Genomic DNA, 19057 nt, shown 5'->3' with positions numbered 1-19057 from the left:
TCTTTTGTGTAAAATGTTACTTTTGCATGAAAATCCATGGGATTTTCAATGACTGCAAGTTATGTGAATCTCATTATTTACACATTGAGATTTATATACATTTGCATATTTCTATTAGTTACTGAAAGGGTTTGACGGATTACAAGTCAGAGGCTCTGTGGCCTCTGAAACAGAGGAGAAAGGGTGTTTGATTTATGATGTGACCTTACTAACAAATGGTTCACCTCACAGAGGAGTTTAACTCCATGCTTAAAAAGTCATTTCACTTCTTCAGTATCTGCCCTTGACCGCTTTAACCCTGCCTAAGTATGGTTTCCCAAGGATCATCATCTTGTATTTCTAGCATGTAGGACACACCAGTGCTCTTCAGGGTATGAACTGGCACATTTGCTGTGCAGCTACTGCAGTTCTGGGCTGTTGGTGATGAACCCATGGCACATCTACAAACACTTTTCCTAAATTGGATGGGTTATTTCACTGCCATTTCTCACTCTGCCTTTTTTTTCACATGCATCTCAAGTAGGACTTTTTTTTCTGCCTCCTCCCTTCCCCCCCTGAAGTGAATATTATTCTAATATTCACAAAACTGACCTTTTTTCTGGCCCACGTGCCATCACGTTACCCTAAAGGTCATACTTCCCACTTGTGTTGTATAAATAAAAGTGCTTCTGAGCTGTGTATAGCCTGTGGTGCACCGTGCATCTGTGGTGTCTCACACCACCTGGATCCCATCCAACTTGTCATTTTAGCTCTAATATTATTACTGTCGGGCTCTTCCCTTCCCCCTGGTCTGTCTCTTACCTCTCTCCACGTTGCTGCTCACACAGTTTCCTCTGCTAGATAAAACATGTTGGAGAATTCTTTTATTTATTACTAAGCATACAGTATAAAACAATATAAAACTTCTAAGGAGGCACAAGTGCTATACAAATTGTGTTAAGAAGTGTAATCTCTTTAGTGCTCTTTTTTTGATGCTGCCTCAATACTTGAGAAGAACTTTAAAATATGGTCAATACCAACTTCTAGTGGATTATTATTTTATTATTATTGTTTGTAGAGGTGACGACCGTCTTTGTAGTCAGAAAGCTGCTGTGTATTCACTTGATGTTGAAGCAAATCCACCAGAAAGGATATTTAAATTAATTGACCAAGTCAATCCCAGTATTTTCTGCATTCATGCTACAAACTGTAAGTAGAGTTGTTGCTGGTATTAAGAATTGTGTTGTTATTTTTATAAGCTCTTTAGGTACCAGAAACAGAGTAAAATTAAAAGAAACTAAACCCATCAGAAAACTGGGTATTCTGTATGCTCACAGTCCTTGTGTTGTAATCCTGTCATTTGTGAAACTATGGAGTTAAAACATCTCATACTCTAACTCTTAGTCTTCTCTGTTAAAAAAAAACTTTTTAGGGTGGGTTTTTTTTTTTTTTAAATTATTTATCCTCTCCAATAAATCACATTAAAGTTGTCTCATGGGAAACTGACTCCTTCCTGATCTGTTACTGTAAGTATGGAATTGGTACAAATCCTTTATGGCCAGCTTTAAAATAACTTGCAGGGAAGTAAGAAGTGATCCGTGCTATGTTTTCTTAATTTAATTAAGACTGTGCAGTAGTCATCTGCATACTTAGCATTGAAACTGTAGACACTAATTGGCATATCTTTGTTTTGGAACACCTGATGCTGTTAGAAACCGTGGTTTTGAAAGTAAGGGACTTACCTCTTTCCTTAAGTTCAAGATTGTGCTTTCACAGATCTGATTTTCTCTTAAAGAAAAGAGAAAGCTTTCCTTACAAAAATAAAATAAAAAAAAAAATCATTATTGGTATTTTTCTTTTACTGGGTTTTAGAAGCTCCAGGAGGAAAAAATATTACTAAATAACTTTTCTGTATCTTCTATTCTAAAAGTTATCTTATTCTTTAAATAATATTTTGACAGATAAACAAGCACTCTCCTTCAGTTCCCCTGAAATGCCTACTTCTGAAAATTTTGATCGATTGCTTCAAGAGTTTGGAAGTACTACTTTCAGTGCTGAGCCTGACAGCTGGGATATGGATGCAGATGCTCAAAATCCTCCTGATGCAAATGAAACATATAGATACGAGGTAAATAATTACATGACTCAGTTAGTATTAGATTGCTCCATAAAAGAACAAGTGAACATTGTTTGCATCTGCTTCTAAAAATTGCAGTTCTAGAAAAGACAAAGTTTATTTTGGTCTTTAAATATAGAAATGTAAAAAATGTAGCATTGTTTGTTAGTTTACTTAAACAGTGAACTAGATTTTTTAAGATCTGTGAAAAAATGTGTAGGTGGTTTGCTATTGTAGACATAAAGCTGTTAGCAGTGGCTTAAGAATTGATGCATAAAATAGTAAAAAGCATTGACAGATATAGTGGAAACAAGTACTTATTTTATTCAGATTTATTGTTAATATAAATGCTCTAAAACTTCCCATGGACTGAAACACACCTATACACTTGAATATGTTGTTTTATTTGGCAGTATGGTGTTCCTATACAGACAGTGGATGCTTTTCTAAGGCTGCCTAGTCCTGTTGTCTCCTCTTGGTGCTCTGATGTGAATCCTGCAGGTTGGAAAATGCATTTGAATTCCAGTTTATTTGCTTTAGAGTGTTCTGTTCTGACTTGAACTTGACCAGTCAGTAAATTGGCACACACAAAATGTAAATACAGATAACGAGTCATGAACAAATATTTTTCAAATAGCTTCTATTTCTCTCCGGTTTTCTTTAGACATTGATTGGAAGTTGCGTTGCATCTATATTAAACATTCAAAGTTAGATATGTAAATCCTTGAGAGTCTTGTTAATGGGTTGTTTATCCAACACCAAAACATCCTATTTGGCATAATTGGTTTAATAAAATAGTACAAGGGTGACACCATGAGGGAAGAGGGTATTACACAAAGCAAGACCTAACTGGGCAACTTTTGTAAGATGTCCCTCTGGTGTAATGAGGTTCCTTTCACAGCCTGAATGCAACTCAAGTCAGACTTGCAGGCTTGAGCTCTACATTTTAACCTTTCACACAGTTTCCTGAAAATCTGCAGAGGGGGAGGAGGGGAAGAAAAAAAGAAAAAAGAAGAAGCCACAACCACAGCCAAACCCACACACCTGCATTTTCCAAACCCCAGTGTTAGTATTAAATAGGGCATCATAACAATCATGATGATGATCATAGGAGAACTGAAGTTTCTTGTGAAAGAAAAAAATAATCTTATGAGATCTCAAAAATTAAGTCCTAAATCTTCTAGCTTTTATTAAGCTTCTATTGTTAAGAAGTATTTTGTGTCACAGCATTTCTGGAGAATCTAAGAAAGTGTCATTCTTTATAGCTCACATCAAACCTTATCTGCAATAGAAATCACGTTCACTTTCACTTATACTTGAAGTTTTTATATTGTTTTTGCTTTCTGCTTTTCACAATTGCTCTTTCATTTCACTTAGTAATACTTTGTGACTTTTTTTTTCCAGCATTTTTAGTAAACCAGGCTACAAAATGCATTAGATCAGTAAGTGTGGAAAAATGTGGCAGCATTCAAGCTGTTAGCATGCTGTTCTACATCAACTCCAGCATTTTAGCAGTAAGTATGATTTGAAACAGCTGACTGTTGATAATACGTATCTTTTTGGGTCTCCAGAATTAAGTAACTTCTATTTACTGAAGGATATGGTTCTTTCTTTGGATTTTTAAATTGTGCTTTGGGAAAAAAAAAACAAAAACAACCCTCCCTGTGAAACAGACTGTTTTACAGAAAGCCTTTGGAAGTGTTTTTACTTCAAGCTTTGGTAACAGAAGCATTTACTGTTCTCTGCTTAGCCAACAAAAATAATGGTCTTGAAGAGACAAGTTTGTGTCACTGAGCTAACGCTGCAGTGGCAGCAGTTTTGTGCTTTTATGCATGTCTGAGCTTTTTCCAAGAAGCCTGTTACCAGACTGCATAGTTCTAAGAAGTCTGCGTTTTAAAGAGGTGGTAAACCTTTGTACTTAAAGAGGAACCTGCAAGGTCTAATCATCTGCAGATACACTTTTCTTACAAGCCTCAATTTTTAATAGAGACTTATTGCATACACATGCAAAGCCTTCCTTATACTCCTCAGAGAACATGAACTTTTACCCCACTGAGACCAAATTTTTTTGTAACCAACCTAGTACCAAGTCCAGTCTGTGGTTATTTTCAAAAGCTAAGCTTACTTTTTCATCCCTTTTTGAACTGGAGGATGACATCTTATGTATAAATAAATGCCCTTTACAGATATTCAGGAAGACAAAAAAATCATGCATGCAAAATTGAAACTGAAATACTCATATCTTAACTTGATAGCCCCTTCCAGAACCCAAAGGTGAACAAGAAACAGCTCCCCCATACTCTCCCCTATTAAAATGTTTTTAATTTATATGATTATTTCAATTAATTTAATTAGTACTCCATAGTGAGTCACTGCTTAAAGAGCCTTTTCAGTGCCTCACAGATTCCAAAGCAGGGAAGTAGTTCAGTCTCCCAGGTGGGGTCATTCTCCTGATTGTTGAGGACCTCGTTGAAATCAGCAAGGGATTGTTCACAAATGTTAGCTTTTGATTGTCCCTTTGTGGAACAGATGGAGAAAACTCTGTCTCAGAAGGGCTTTGAGTGTTTCCATGTACACCCAAAATTAGAGTTTGTGGTGGCTGCAGAACCAGAAAAGAAGCATCCCTCAGGACAGGCTCCAAGCAGGTGAATATTTTTAAATTAAAAGATTAATTCCCCTTCCTCACTAGAACACTACATAACAAGTTGCCCACATGCCTCTTGGCAGTTACAACAGCCCAGCTTGGAGAGGTCAGATTTCTTTCCAAAGTCCATTGGATGTTCAGGAAGGCTCAATGCAATAACTGGAGAAGGACGAATGGATGCTAGAGATGGTCTGTAGGAAGCTCTCTTTCCCAAAGGGAGCTGATGATGGGATATGAGAATAGAAAAGTGAGTTGGTCCTGGGGTTAGGGTGGTCAGAGGGCAGAGCAGGGAGCCCTGCCAGGGCCAGCAGGTGGAGCTGCCTGCAAAAGAAATGGCAAAACACATCAACCCGTGAAGGCTTGCTGGGATGGCAGGGTAAGAGGACTGGTACAGCAGTTCCTCCAGAAAACCCCATCGTTATGAGTCCATACTCACTGCCGGGCTGGACAACTTGGGTGATATGAAAGTCTTGGTAATTGTTGCAGGTAATCTCTGCTCTCTAGCCCAGCCTGTCCAGCAGACACAGGGGGAATTGGGGGTGCTTGGAACCCTCTACCAAGATACTCATAACGTGATGCTTCATGCCATGGTTAGTGTGTGCTCTGCAGCTTCCAAAGCAACGTGCTGCTGCCTGCCTAATCTTTACAAGCACAGTTATTCGTGGAACTGATTCTGGTGGCTGAGCTGTACCTCAGGCTGTTGATGTAAATACATGACAGTGTGGGAAAGACTTTACCTGCATCACCTTCAGGTCTCCAGCTCATAGGAGTGTGTTCTGTGCCAGGATGTTAGATGGGCAGGCTGGACTCTGTATCCAGTCCTATTCCTGCAGAACTTACTTCATGCTCAGAGGTCAATTTTTGGTCCCTTCCCAAAGATGTGAATCAAAGACTCATTGGGAATCCAAAAAAAGAAAACTTCTGAGAAAATGATGCTCTGTGTGAGTATTTTGCAGACCCGATTGATGACCTTGGTCTGACATTTCTGCCTTTCCGTGAAAATTTGGTGGAAGTTTTCCAGTGAGGCAAGTAAACTTGCCATAAAACAAGAGGGACCCTTGCTTCTGATTTGTTTGTTTAGAGACTCGGAAACTGTGGACTCGGTACCACCAGAAAAGGACAACAAAAGCTCTTCATTTCTTTGGGTACGAAGAGCCTGGCAGGTTTCCTGATCTGGCAGGCTGTGAATAGTGACGGGTGTTTTTGCAGAGATCTGCAGTGGGAACAGTGTTCTCTGACGCCCTCGATAGGTCAAACGCTACGGTGCACAGTAACAGTCACACCAAAACCAGGTGCCTTTTTTGGGCCACCTTTCTGATGGAAGTCAACTTTTTCAGTGTTTCCTTAGTTCTGATGTGCAAATAGTGTCCAAGGGAAACACTAGATGCATCCACTACTTACTGAACACACTGTATGTTTATTGGAAGTGATGTCAAAGCCTGATGGAAGTCACCAAGAAATTTTCCAGTTACTGTCACAGGAAGAGGGTGAGACTAAGATTTTTGCCTATAAGCCACAAAGAACAGCAAGTTATTTTCACACTGCCTGGATACTGTAATGTATTTCCAATCACTGACACAACGTAGAAGTTCTTGTAATGATAGAGAGTTAAATAGGTAAAGCAGTTAAGACTGAACTGCTACTTGTAACAGGTCATACCTTTGCTGTTGTTTGAATTTGTTCTTTTATTCTTCCCTAGGTGCCCAAATCAAGTCAGATGGTAAGTCTCCTTCTAACTTCGTTGGAAGAGCTGGGGGAAAAAATACTTAATTATAGTCAGTGGGAGTTTTTCACTGACTTCATCAGAACAGGGACTTTACCTTAATCTTTACATTAAAAAGAATTCTATCATTTGCTATCAGTAATGATATTTAGCAACACCAAGATAATACAATACCTGCAAATATTTAATCCTGATGCATTCCCCTCATATATAATGCTCTCTTTTTAAGTAACTTTCTCTAGTTAAAAATAGAATCTTTTGTTGAACTTCAGCAATACCTGTAACATAGCAGTTGCTCAGAGGATTATTGGTTGTTGCTTCTCTGAAACAGAACCTGGAAGGACCATAAATATAATAATGCAGAAAAAGCCAAAAATAATTATACACAATATTCAGAAATTACATTAATTTGTTTTTCAGATTAATATTACTGTCCAGTCCATAGTTGTCCAGTCTCTGAATGGAACGCGGACTTCACTTAACAATAGTGATGTCCTCAGGCTCCCTATGATTTTGGATGAACTGTGCATAAATGTCGTTCTTGGGGTAGGTATGACAGTTCTTTTCCTCTTCACATTTGATGGAAAGCATGTATGCAGCAAATCACGTCTGATTCACAAATTGCAAACTTGTGAGAAAGGCCTTGCAGAGTTTCCAAATATTGTGACATCTCCAAAGCAAGTGTGACAGGAAAAACACTGACTTTGGGATAAAAGAGAGTATTTTGCAACAAAATAATAACTACATGCAACATAACAGAGAGACAGGATGAAATCCTTTTCTAGTATTACTGTGTGTATATGACATGACAGCCAATAACCTGAGTGTAGAATCTATGTTGTGCTTGGGAGAAGATGGCTTCAGGCACAGAGGTGGCAGAGACAGGGGAACATGCAGTGCACATCATCTCATCTTTTAAGTAGGTGAACATCGGGCTTATGCTTCGAAGAGGTTTATCAAGAAGTCCATTTTGAAGAGGCTCCAGCCTCTAGAGGATATAGTATATCTCTGCCACGTAGTCGAGTGTTTCTTAAGCAAGAAATAAAACAATACTTACAGGGTTTTAAATTCCTTTTTTTCCTAGTTTCATACTCTTATGTATTTGTTCTAATTAATATCTAAACTGTTTAATTTTCAGGTGAGTTATCACATTACATACACAGACGCAGGAGAAATAATAGAAGCAGCTGCTTCTTTTGTCTTGGGGGCAATTAACAAAGAAGCACTTTCAATCCAGCAGAGCTTTGAAATCAGCTTTACTCAGGTAACTCCTAGAGATGTTACGGATGACTTGTTGAAAGACATTTAATTACAAAACTTATTAAACTTGAATCAGAACAATTGTTAGCAGCAAGGTAAAATGTAACTTGCCCTGGATACACAAATGAGGCAGCATTTCAGAACTGGGCAATAAAGGTCTCCAAAGTCTGTTTTCCACATTTAGAAGAGTCAGCTTGTGACTCTCTATATCCAGTGAAAGCAAAGCCTGCCCCAGTGTTAGAGAGCTGTTAAAATCTTACAAAGCAGTCTTACTACTATCATTGTTCAAGGCAGTTAATGATCCTAAAATAAGTGAAATATTTCTGTGTTTTCTACCATTTCAGTACAGGATAAGAGCTAATACTGTATGTTTGCATCGCAGGTAAATACAAAGCCAGTTCCTCTCAGTGGTAATCCTGGTTATGTTGTTGGACTTCCTTTAAGAGCAGGATTCCGGCCACAAGGATATCCTTTCCCTGCTGAAATTTTGTTTGCAGTACTTGTTCTGGCCTACTTTCTAGCATGGACATCTATAAAATGTATCTGTTCTTTATTAAAAGTAAAAATGTGCTTCTTAGGCTATGTTTTAGAAGCAGTGAATGACTCAGTCCTGACTGCAATCTCCTGGGACGTTTTAGTGAGGTAGATTTAGACCTTCCTTGTACACTCTTGTGCTTCTTCACAGCGTAAGGGGAGCCTTAAGCTCTTGTAGCATTTTCATATATATTTTAAGGATACAATTAAGGATTCTTTCTTTATGGTATACATCAACTATTGAATTTCCCTTTAACTGTGTGTTACATCTGGCATCATTCAGAATACTAACACGTATGGTCAACTTACCATTCTGCAAAGTACATCCAACCAGGACTGTCTGGCAGCCCAGGGAGCCAGAACCCCAATATTATTTGGTTATAACATGGTATCAGGCTGTAAGTTACGGTAAGAGGACATTTCTTTTTTTTTTTCATTTAGTGCTTTTAACCCTCTGACAACCCTTTCCACTAGGATCTGTTCAGGTCCTGGGACCTTTATACTCCTATAGGAGTATTAAATTACAAAAAATGTCATTTAATTAACAATGGTCTTTCTCTTGAAAAGATTGTGAACATTCACAACTGGCACAGTGCATGAGAGCAAGGAGAAATTATTACTGTGACCAACCAATGGATTTTGCTTTTACTAATATTCTTTTTTTTTTTTTTTTTTTCCTGTGGAAGAATTACTGCAAGTATTGGGAATCTAAACACGATACTTACAGTCTGCTTTTTTTTTTTTTTTTTTTTTCTCCTGTGGAAGAATTACTGCAGCTATGAAATGTCAGCCTTTGGCTCAGACCCTCCTAGATTTACTGAAGGGACAAAGCTTTCCCGAATACGTGGCCTCATTTGGAAATTCCCAAGCCCACGACGTGCTCGACTGGGTGCGGATAACTCACCTCCACACCTCAGAACAGGTGAAAGTTACACCACTGCCACCACCCCCTTCACCCTTACTGCCCTCTCCGTACCTGTACTGCAGCATCAGTTTGGTTTTCTCACACCTATGGGGAAAAAAATTGCAGAAACAAACTGGGGGAAAAGTCCTCCTGGAATATTCACAAACGAGGAGTTTCACTCTTGCTGTAGAAGATGGGGTTTATTTTTAATCAAGCTGGTATCCAGGCACCTCAATTAGGGATGATGACAATGTGTTGGGTTCAAAGTGAGTTCTAGCCTTCAAGTCTTGCTCTTGAGGTGGGATGAAGCACAAGAGGGAAGGTTGAAAGAGTGAGGTAACAGAATCAGTGTTTCTCCTTGGTGCTCTTACGCCAGGTTAGAGTAAGATAGCCAGATTCCCTTAAAGCACAGAAGCAGTATACTCAGTATATATATACTCATATATACTCAGCAGTATATGACCCAAACACTACATTTGTTCTTAACATCTGCTGTACCAGCCCTTCTCCTCCCGGAGCAGCACAGACCCTGTGTTGGTGGAAGGCAGCACTGCTTGGCACGTGCTGAATGACAGCAACCCCCTCAGTGGCAGCTCACATATGGATTTCTTTATGCTTTTATAACTAAAGACTGAATGATTTCTGTAACCAGAAACTTGACAGTTCAAGAAGAAATACCAAGAAGTATTTTAAGATTGTAGGCTTCAAAATTTTGCCCTGGAAGAGTTAAGGATTTTCTACTGTCCCAGCAGTATTACTGAAATAAGTTTCTCCTACTAAAAAGAACCAGCTCAGCACTATCACTAAGAGCCAAAGTCCTGCCTGAAGCGTGGGTAGGGAGTTGGTTTGTCACCTGTGAAGAAACAGCAGGGACAGCCCTGAGCTAAGGCTGGAAGTGCCTGTGCTGCCCACACGAGCAGCAGCCCAGGACACAGGCACAGCCCAGTTGCTCTGGTAACCCCCTGGAGCAAGCTCTCTGCAGGCATTCTGCCAGTTTAATAAGATGAATAATTAATGTGGTTGCTTCTGTGCAAGTCAGACAATGAGAGAATTTATAATACTTTTCAGAGCTCATGCCAAATACCAGTATCACTTGAAATAGCAGTGAAGTGGACTAAATATGGATCCCTAGTCAATCCACAAGCCAGAATAGTCAACGTTACAGCAACGATCACTAGCACCACGTTGAAGCAGGTACGTAATTAAATTATAGGATTTCAGATAAAAAGAATGGCTTGTTTTGCTTAGGTATCAGCTGTGTAACAGTGACCCAGTTAATCTCTTTATCTAAAGGTAGCACTTCATATTAGAGTGTATTACACCCAACAGTTTCTGTTCCAACTCAAACACGACTGCGGGCTGCGTGCCAAAACACACTTCCATAAAAATCTATACATCACTCATGAAAAAAAAAACATGAAAGTGTATAGGAAATGAAACTTTTTACAAATAACAGCTGAAAACATAACCCAGTTCAAACGAAGCAGCCATACAAAGAGAAGATTGAAGCTAATGACCGTTTGTATTTTCATTGCAGCTTCCCTCAGGAAGGGACAGGACTATTGCTATTACAAGTTCTGTTGTTTTCACTGATATTTCTTCACCTGCAGAGCCAGGCTATAAAGCTTGGCCCACCATTAACGCCAAGTTACCCTTTGATTTTTTCTTTCCATTTGTTTAAGGTAAGTGGGCATCAAAAAAACCAAACCAACTCTATTTCTGCTTTTTCCAATTTTTAGTCCATTTCCTAAAGAAACAAGTTTTATGCAGTCACTGTGATGGGCCATCAGTTTCATACGAATTGTAGACACACTGGGTTAAAACTGGCCAAGAGAAAAAGGGTGAGCTCTTGTGAGGGTTCTCAGAAGCTTTAGGGCAAAAAAACCCTCCACATTAAGTAGAAAGCTCCCAATTAGACCTCTGCCAAGAGGGGAAAAAAAGATTGCAGTATGAATTGATGGTGGCTCCCATTGGTGCATCAGCACACGTGCAGCCACCAGCACCTTGAGTGTGGAGGTGGGAGGGGAAGGGAGGAGCACAGGGACACAGTACGGCTCCCCCCAAAAGTGGGCTTCAGCATTCTGTGAAAAGCAGAGCTAAATTGTTAATTAATCATGTGCTATTAGTTAAGGCCTCTGCTTTATCTATTTTTATAGCTGAATAAGCCACGTATTTCTAGCTATTTTTCTCCAAACCACTAATTACCTTTCTTTAAAAATCTGAAGAGTTAAGCAATATTTCTAGCTATTTTTCTCCAAACCACTAGTTAATTACCTTTCTTTAAAAATCTGAACAGTTAAGCGATGCTTTCAGAAAAGCTCAGTGACCCTCCCAGCTGACTCTGGCTGAAATCAGTTGGAGATGCTTGCCACAGTCAACACCTTTCCACATTCCCACTTATTGAATCTTACTTTTCAACTATAAAATAGTCTCACCACAGGGACCTTCTAGTACCTGACGAAGTTCACCAATGCTTTCAGAAAAGCTCAGTGACCCTCCCAGCTGACTCTGGCTGAAATCAGTTGGAGATGCTTGCCACAGTCAACACCTTTCCACATTCCCACTTATTGAATCTTACTTTTCAACTATAAAATAGTCTCACCACAGGGACCTTCTAGTACCTGACGAAGTTCACGTTGTGTTCAAACACCAGCCCGGTCCTTTAGAATATGCTTCTGGAGTCTAACTGTTCCCAGCAGTCCACTTACCTACATCTGTTCTTACGTATTCTAATTCTTTTTAATGCGTTGATTTATGAGCTGGGGAAGCAGAAGGAACTTTGTAGCCCAGCAGGCAGCAAACGAACACTTAAAATGGAAGAAGAGAGGAGAGAATGCAGTATCAGAACCCAAATCTCCTGTTGAGAACTGACGTAAGGTGGCACGTGTTTGCCTCTATTTTGGTGCTGATTGTGATTGTCCACTGAAGGAGTGGTATGTTGGTATTTTTTAAACAAATGTCATATAAATAACAAAGTGGCACAAGCAGCAACAGAAATGAGGAAACTACCAACAACATGAAAAGAATGGTTGGCAAAGAAAAGATGTACTAATGATGAATGGTCAGCTTGAAGTGACCTTTTCAGCTTGGATTCCTATCACCTGTACTGCAAATTTCTACAAGGTATAGCAAACAAAGAACATTATCACAAAAAAAACCCAACTATTTTAAATAAGTGGTACTTTTGTGGATGTATGGCTTGTAAAGATGTGTTTTTATTAAATTATTTTGCAGTTTTGACTGTACAACTGTACAAGGGTCTTACGAAATCACTGTTTACAGGGAGGACGTGCGATTAAATTTCCAGCAAAACTATTTTTGTGATCCCGAGATCTAATCAAAGAGTGGTCAAATAGAAAATGTTTACAGACAACACTATACAAGAGAAAGCAAAGAGACAGGAAAGCCTTTCAGGTCCAACGGGAAGATACCGACACTGCACTCTCCAGGGCAGAGCTCCCCACCTCAGAAAACCAGCCTCCTAAATTTGCTCGCTGAGGAGTCCGTGCTGTTTTAGTATCTTGTTCAGCCTCTCGATTTCTTGCTCCTGGTGGAGACCAAAGTCAAATCATTAATAACAGCTCTTACACTTTGGCAGTGGGAAGATCTGCAGGAACCTGGAAAACTCCTTTAAGGTATCTCACTGCAGTAAACCAGGACAACCTGGCTAACCTAAGTAGGACAGAGGTAGCCACCAGTGTTTTGCAGCCAGGGAAGGACAGGCAGGACAAGGCAGGGCTGTGGTTCACCCCACAACGTTCCGATGAGGAAACCAAGCTGACAGTGGCAACCTTACAAAAGGATCCCAGGCCAGCTCGTCCCAGGGAGCAGCCAGAGGGTAAACCTCGTTTAAATTAAAAGTGTTTTCTTACCTTCTCTACACAGCTGTGTTCCAGTTGTTCGACCTTTCTTGCAAGTTTCAGGTTGGCTTGCTTTAGCTTGGCCACTTGTTGTTCCGAGCGGGTCTTTACCGATAAAATTATTCCTGCGAAACAATTCACAGTGGGTTGGTTTTACAACGTCCAACAGCCTCGAGAAGGAGGTTAACAGTACACAGGGTCTGTGCTCAAGGAGTTAAACGTGTTCCTCTCCAGCTTGGGTTCTGTCATCTTCAAACCACCCTTCCCAAGTGCTTTTCTTAATGAGGAGGGTTTTAAATTAGCCACCCCGGGGATTCAGATACCAATACTCTGCTGGGAAGAGGCAGTCTGGCCTCCGAGCTGAATTAATCAGTCAGACTGTCATTCAAATCCTGAATTTGAATTTGCTCCCTTGGCAGAGCCTGGGGGGGATGTAACTGGCAGCTTTGTTGTCATGAGGGGCTGCCTTTTAAACTGGTTTCATGGCACGGGGAGCCTCGCTCTAACGGCAGCGCACAGCACAGCCTGGGGCAGGGGGCTCGTGTCCCTGGCCTTGGGGACAATCCTGCTGGGTGTAATGGGACATGGCACATTGTCGGGTCCTTTGGGTTGTGGCTTCACCTCTCCCGGCTGCATCAGGGCACGCAGGTTCTAATTACAGCGGAGGTGTCACTTCTCTAATGAAATATTGTTAGCTTATTACATGTGAACTCAGCCCCCGCAGCAAAGGCATGTTCTTCCCACCCTTTTCCAAGGGGGAAAAAAAAGGCAAAAAAAAAAAAAAGCAGCTAAATAGCTTGGTAAGAGCATCAAGAACATCACGTTCTTCCTACCCAACGGAGCTCTCCTCCGGCTGTTGACAGAACAATGTGCACGGAGGCAGGCACCGACGCGTGCCCGTGTTTCTAGTGCTACAGGCAGCAGGCTCAGGGTTTGGGGGTTCATTTCTCTGAAGACAAAGCCACGACGCTGCTTATTTGCATGGATAACATCAAACAGCCCCCACCTGCCCCTAACCCGGTCCCTGAGGCACCAAACCGTGCCTGGGCTCAGACACACAACACCCCAAGCTTGGGGATGATTTTCTGTGTCCCCTTTGTCACTCCGTGTGGGCAGGGGCATGGTGAGAAGGTGGTGGTGGGGAAACCAGGAGCACCCAAGGATAAGGAGATTTGCTTGGTTTTCTGCTGTAAAATGGCGTGTTAAGAGACACTGAGGTTCCTGTGGCTCACCCAGCTGCACACCAATCTGGTTTCTCTCTGATTTTCACCCCGAACTAAAAAGAGCCACAAACTGCTCTCGTACCTTCCCTCGAACTGGCTGGTGCCACCTATCAGACGTGTTGTCCCCATCTAAATGGCAGCAGGGGGGCTGCAGGTGATGGACTTGGCCTGACCCATCCTTTCCTTTGATTCCAACTAAAGCCTTACAGCCACACGGAGTACAGAGCGCTCACCAAAAGCACACTCGTAGGCACAGGACAGCACTGGGCTGAGGTTTCACACAGGAATTGGGGATAATCCCATTCCTACATTTCTTGAATCCCAAAATCCTTTCCCAGAGAAGGAAGAAAACGTTTCTAGCTACAGTTGTTTCAGAAGTGTCTGAATTTACATCTATTTGGAACAATTTACACTGGAGTCAGTAAGGTCTGATCTGGGGACACTTGTATTCCTCTTTGAACAGTGAGCCCTTTGCACCTGAGCAAGAAAGGTTGAGAGTGAGATCAGGATGTTCCCTGCAGCGTCCCTGGAGGGGGTGACCGAGTGGCAGCAGCACATCAGAGCAGTAAAACCCACTCTGCTACAGAAGCAGAATGAGAAGGGCAGGGTTTTACCCTGCTCCCCTGTTAAACTGTTGCCAAAGGGATCCTGCGATGCAAAATTAAGCCACGAGCCATTCCCTCCCAGGAGGGAAGAGATGCAAGAACAGAGATTACAGGTTGTTTTTAGGGGAACGTGGCTGATGGTGCCGTGATGGAGCTGGGCATCTCCTCTAGCCTGGGCCAGATCTGAGTTTGCTGGGAAAGCAAGACCCCGGGGTTTCATGGATGGCTTTGAGAAGGGAAGGAAGATGCGACCCCAGATGATTCAGGAAAGGTCAACAAATCCAGTCCATGCAGCAGGGAGAGGTCCCCACCGGTGGCAGACACCTACCGTTGATGATCCTGGCCACGCGCCACAGCCGCAGCAGGATCAGCAGCCCCACAGCTTCAAACTCGTGCTCCCGGAAGATGAGGACGACGTCGAGGATGAAGGACACAATGACAACGATCCCGTCCAGCACTTCGAACTTGTGGTGGAAGAACTCCCGGCGGTAGACAAAGACTTTAAACCCCACCTCGACCAGGAAGATGGTTAAAATGGAAAGGGAGAGGTAGTGGAAGACCTGGGAAAAGACAGCGTTGAGTTTAGGGCCAGGAAACTCTTCTCTGTGTGTGGAAGCAGAGAACCTCCACCACTCAAGGGCATGTCTGATCTGACTCTACAACAAGGAGGGCTGGGCTCTTCTGCTCTAAAGGAGAACCAGAATGAGCAAGTGGCATCTAGTGGCTTTGTGTAAGGTGGACCAGGAGGTGTGAAGACACCTGGGAGAAGGGTAGGGAGAGCGATTCAGCTCTGCCACAGCCCAAGGAAACATGAAGCTGCTGCACAGACCGACATGAGCTGAGCCAGGTTGGTCCACACACTGCAGGACTGTCACACGAGTCCCTGCAAGAGCTTTGTCCGTGTGCCTGCAACCACCAGCTCAGCAAAGCTGAAGGTCCAGGTCCTGCCAGCCCAGTCATCCTACCTAGTGGGCTTTGAACCACCAAAGAGAGGGAAATTGTGGTTCACATTGACATTTCCCTGCATTTTACCTTTGGGGTTATATTATATTTGTCCGGGTGGATGATTTTCAAGTCCATAAGCAATTCCCCGAGGACCAACAAGGCATCCAAGATGACCAAGCAGACAACGAGGATCTGTTGGAGGAAAAGAACCGATGTGAACCCCTTCCCAGCATGGACGGATCAGCAAGAGGAGCCGAGGCAGCCTTCAGCTAAACATGCCCCAACATCCCAAATTTGGCTGGTTGTATTTCATGGAGCTTTCTGTTACTCGAGGAGCCGAGGCAGCCTTCAGCTAAACATGTCCCACATCCCAAATTTGGCTAGTTGTATTTCACAGAGCTTTCTGTTACTTCCACCCCTGCAGCTCCTGGTCAGTGGGTTATTCCTGCAACTTCTCACCCGTACGAAACCTCTTGGCTCCCCACCAAACCCAACTGTTTCCCACCACTTGGTGTGGTGGGTCTCGAGGAGCTCGAGCTGGGCAGAGCACGTGCCTCCACCCGCACGGTGACGAGCGTGCACCGAGGCTTGTCGCCGCTCAGGAAACATCTGCACCCGCTGCAGAGCAGCTCGTTTCCGACAGGACAACCCAGCTCAGAGACAGCAGCCACTCTCACGGGACCCATGAGCTCGGGGCTGGTCCCAGCCCACCACTCTGTGCTCCATCCCACATCAGCTCTGCTGTCACAGAGCCCTTGACCAAGTCTCACCCTCGTTTCCCTTCAGGCCTGGGTTTGTTCTGCCTCACCTGAAACCTGTGGGAGCTGAAGAGCTTTTTCATCACGTCCTGGAAGGAGACACGGCTCCTGGTGGGCTCCAGCTTGATCTCCGAATCCGGCTGCTTCTCCCCATTCTCCCCAGCCTCCTCCTCCTCTTCCCATTTCTGATAGTCGTTGCTCCACTGCACGGGGTCGTCGCCCACCACCGTGAAGTGCTTCAGGTACCTGGACATGGCTCTGGATCAAGCTGGCATCACCCTGCCAAGGTCTGAGGGACAAGAGCAGAGCATTACCTCCTTGCTTGGGGCCGACCAAGGATGCCAAATCTCCCCAGTTCCACCACAGTGAGCGTGACAAGAGCGTGACATTTTGTTCAGAGGTGGCCGTGGCAGGCCCTGCTGACGGGAAATTGCTTAACGGTGGTGCTGCTTGTTTTGCATCACCTCCCACGGCACGAGGCAGAGCCCCCGCCACCCTCCCCGGTGCTGTTGGGCTGCTCTACAGCAAGACAATTCCTCGTGAGGTATTTCTAAACATCTCCAAACAATGCATCGATTACGGGAGAAAAAAACGCCAGCCCTTATCTCGCATCTCGTGATGCAAGAGGAGGCAGCTGCCCATTTCCCCTTGGAGAGGGCCATTGTGTTTCCATTAGACACCGATCGATGGAGGTTATCGGGTCAGAAGGTGGAAGCAGGCGATTTCCTCTCCATCGTTTGCTCTCTTGACCCCTAGACGCCAGGACAGGCTGCTGTCAGCATCAGGTCCCAGACAAACTCTCCACCGCGCTTCCCAGAGCTGCCCTCGTCCCTTCAGGTGGCCACCTCACCACCAAGCTGAAGAACAGCCACCGTTTCCCTTCATTAACATCAGTCACCACTGTTATTTCGGCCTTTGCAGGCAACGTAAGCAGGCAATCCCTGCATTTCAGCCTGGCTGGAGGACAACACTGTCCTCCCCCATCTCCTCTCCCTGCAACCTCCAGAGGTGACCTCAACCCCCGGCCCCAGCCCCTTCCCGTGGGCACCCAGTGAGGGGCAGGACCAACCCCAACCCCGTGGAAGATCCCGACTGTGGGAGAAGCTCTGTCTGCACCCACTCTCGTGTTCCCATCACAGCCCCACCACTTCATCCTTCCTCTTTGGGCAACCCGGGGAGACTGCCTGCCCCACAAACCCTGCCGAAACCGCTCCCGGCGCCGGCAACAACCACATCCCCAAAGCCTGGTGGGACTCTCCGCGCATCCGTCCTCGGCCAAGGCTGGATGGGGAGCTCAGCACAAGCTGCTCTTGCCCCACTGGAGCCGCCGTGGGTCTGTGCCCCCGGGTGGCTCCCCTTCCCCTCGGCTCCCTACAAGCAGAGATCTGGGGGGCTATGGTGGGATCTGCTCACAGCGGTGGTGGCCTGTGGGCTGCAGGGGACAGAGGTGGCCCCACCGCAGTCATTCCCCAACACCGGGCACTGAGCGGAGCCCACCGGGAGCTGCCCCGGGCGTCGAGCCCCCGGCCCCCGGCGGGACGGCCTCTAGGCTCGCTCGGGCCGCGGGGCCTGGAGCCCCCACCGGCGGGTGGAACCGCCAGGACCGGGGATTCCCAAGCTCCCCGCGGCCGCCGCGCCGGCCGGAGCCACCGCCTCGGTCCCGGCCCCGCCTCCCCCGCCCGGGGGCGGCCCCGCTGCCCCGGCCCGGCCCCACCGCGCCCCGAAAGGCTCCAAGCGGGTCCCGGAGCCCCCGGGCGGGGGTCTCCATCCCAACATTTTTCCGGTTTCCCAGCTGTTTTTCCGTCCCCGAGCGGGAGCTGCAGGAACAGGACACGCCGGGCAGAAGTTTACTTTCAGTTACCTACTATTGTTTCACAAACCTGGCCAGTAAGAGCATTAAACCTTTTTTTTTTTTTTTTTGGACTTTTTGTAATTAGTCTCCCCCCAGCCCACCCAACAAACCGAGCGGACATCCAGGGCAGGCGAGAACGGGAATCAAGAGTCTCTGCTGAGCTCGGCTGCTGAGAGGGGACACAGATTAGTCCCGAAAGTAGGGGGAGGTCCGGGGATCAGGAGGATTACAAAAACCTAATTCCTAGAAATTAGGCCCGGATGGACCTGCCTCCGTTTACAGGCTCGGGTTTTATCAGAAATTCTCGCCTTGTTTAGGGTTCCCCCCACCTTCCACACACAAGCTGGTTTTGGAAGTGCCCTGAGCAAACTCAGCTGCCAAAAGGATCAGGAACCCCCTCTCTGCTGCCCCTCTCCTGGGACAAACCTGAGATTTTTCTAATTCTCCCCTAATGACGAGACATCTCGCCATTTTTGCACTTTTAAAGCCTGAAGATGTTTGTTTCTTGGAAAGTGTTTCTTCCTAGAAAGTGCCAGAACTTTTCCCGGAACATGAAAATTTTCTAGTGCCTCCTCCCAAAGCGCAGAGACCCGTCCCCCTCCTCCCCAGGGCAAAATCAGCACAGACCGTGTCCCCCTGGAGCTCCAAAACCCC

The 19057-nt window shown here is 44.6% G+C and overlaps 2 protein-coding genes across 2 annotated transcripts; one reads left to right on the top strand and one right to left on the bottom strand.

The window, feature by feature from the left end:
* The first annotated feature begins 1051 nt into the window (after window positions 1-1051).
* TCTN1 (tectonic family member 1) lies at window positions 1052-13040 on the top strand. Its single transcript, XM_014964559.1, has 13 exons — window positions 1052-1188; window positions 1941-2107; window positions 2509-2596; window positions 3500-3609; window positions 6439-6459; window positions 6883-7008; window positions 7601-7726; window positions 8105-8187; window positions 8524-8664; window positions 9022-9178; window positions 10229-10354; window positions 10698-10842; window positions 12443-13040. Exons 2-12 carry the CDS (start codon window positions 1973-1975, stop codon window positions 10839-10841), a joined length of 1257 nt encoding a protein of 418 aa, XP_014820045.1. The 5' UTR covers window positions 1052-1188; window positions 1941-1972; the 3' UTR covers window position 10842; window positions 12443-13040.
* HVCN1 (hydrogen voltage gated channel 1) lies at window positions 12356-18533 on the bottom strand. Its single transcript, XM_014964584.1, has 6 exons — window positions 18514-18533; window positions 16602-16840; window positions 15881-15985; window positions 15177-15408; window positions 13033-13145; window positions 12356-12707 (listed from the first exon to the last, which is right to left on the bottom strand). Exons 2-6 carry the CDS (start codon window positions 16803-16805, stop codon window positions 12642-12644), a joined length of 720 nt encoding a protein of 239 aa, XP_014820070.1. The 5' UTR covers window positions 16806-16840; window positions 18514-18533; the 3' UTR covers window positions 12356-12641.
* Window positions 18534-19057: the final 524 nt, after the last annotated feature.

The sequence above is a fragment of the Calidris pugnax genome, unplaced genomic scaffold (assembly GCF_001431845.1).
Source record: "Calidris pugnax isolate Ruff unplaced genomic scaffold, ASM143184v1 scaffold32, whole genome shotgun sequence".
Lineage (NCBI taxonomy): Eukaryota > Metazoa > Chordata > Aves > Charadriiformes > Scolopacidae > Calidris > Calidris pugnax.
This window is presented reverse-complemented; position numbering and strand designations above follow the sequence as displayed.

Coding starts and splice junctions, on each gene's coding strand:
- TCTN1 (XM_014964559.1), top strand. CDS start 1,973: ATGCCTACTTCTGAAAATTTTGATCGATTGCTTCAAGAGTTTGGAAGT. Junction 3,610..6,438: donor TCAACTCCAGCATTTTAGCA/GTAAGTATGATT, acceptor ATTCTTCCCTAG/GTGCCCAAATCAAGTCAGAT. Junction 10,355..10,697: donor CTAGCACCACGTTGAAGCAG/GTACGTAATTAA, acceptor TTTTCATTGCAG/CTTCCCTCAGGAAGGGACAG.
- HVCN1 (XM_014964584.1), bottom strand. CDS start 16,805: ATGTCCAGGTACCTGAAGCACTTCACGGTGGTGGGCGACGACCCCGTG. Junction 15,409..15,880: donor AATATAATATAACCCCAAAG/GTAAAATGCAGG, acceptor GTCTTTTCCCAG/GTCTTCCACTACCTCTCCCT. Junction 13,146..15,176: donor CGTGGCCAGGATCATCAACG/GTAGGTGTCTGC, acceptor ATTGTTTCGCAG/GAATAATTTTATCGGTAAAG.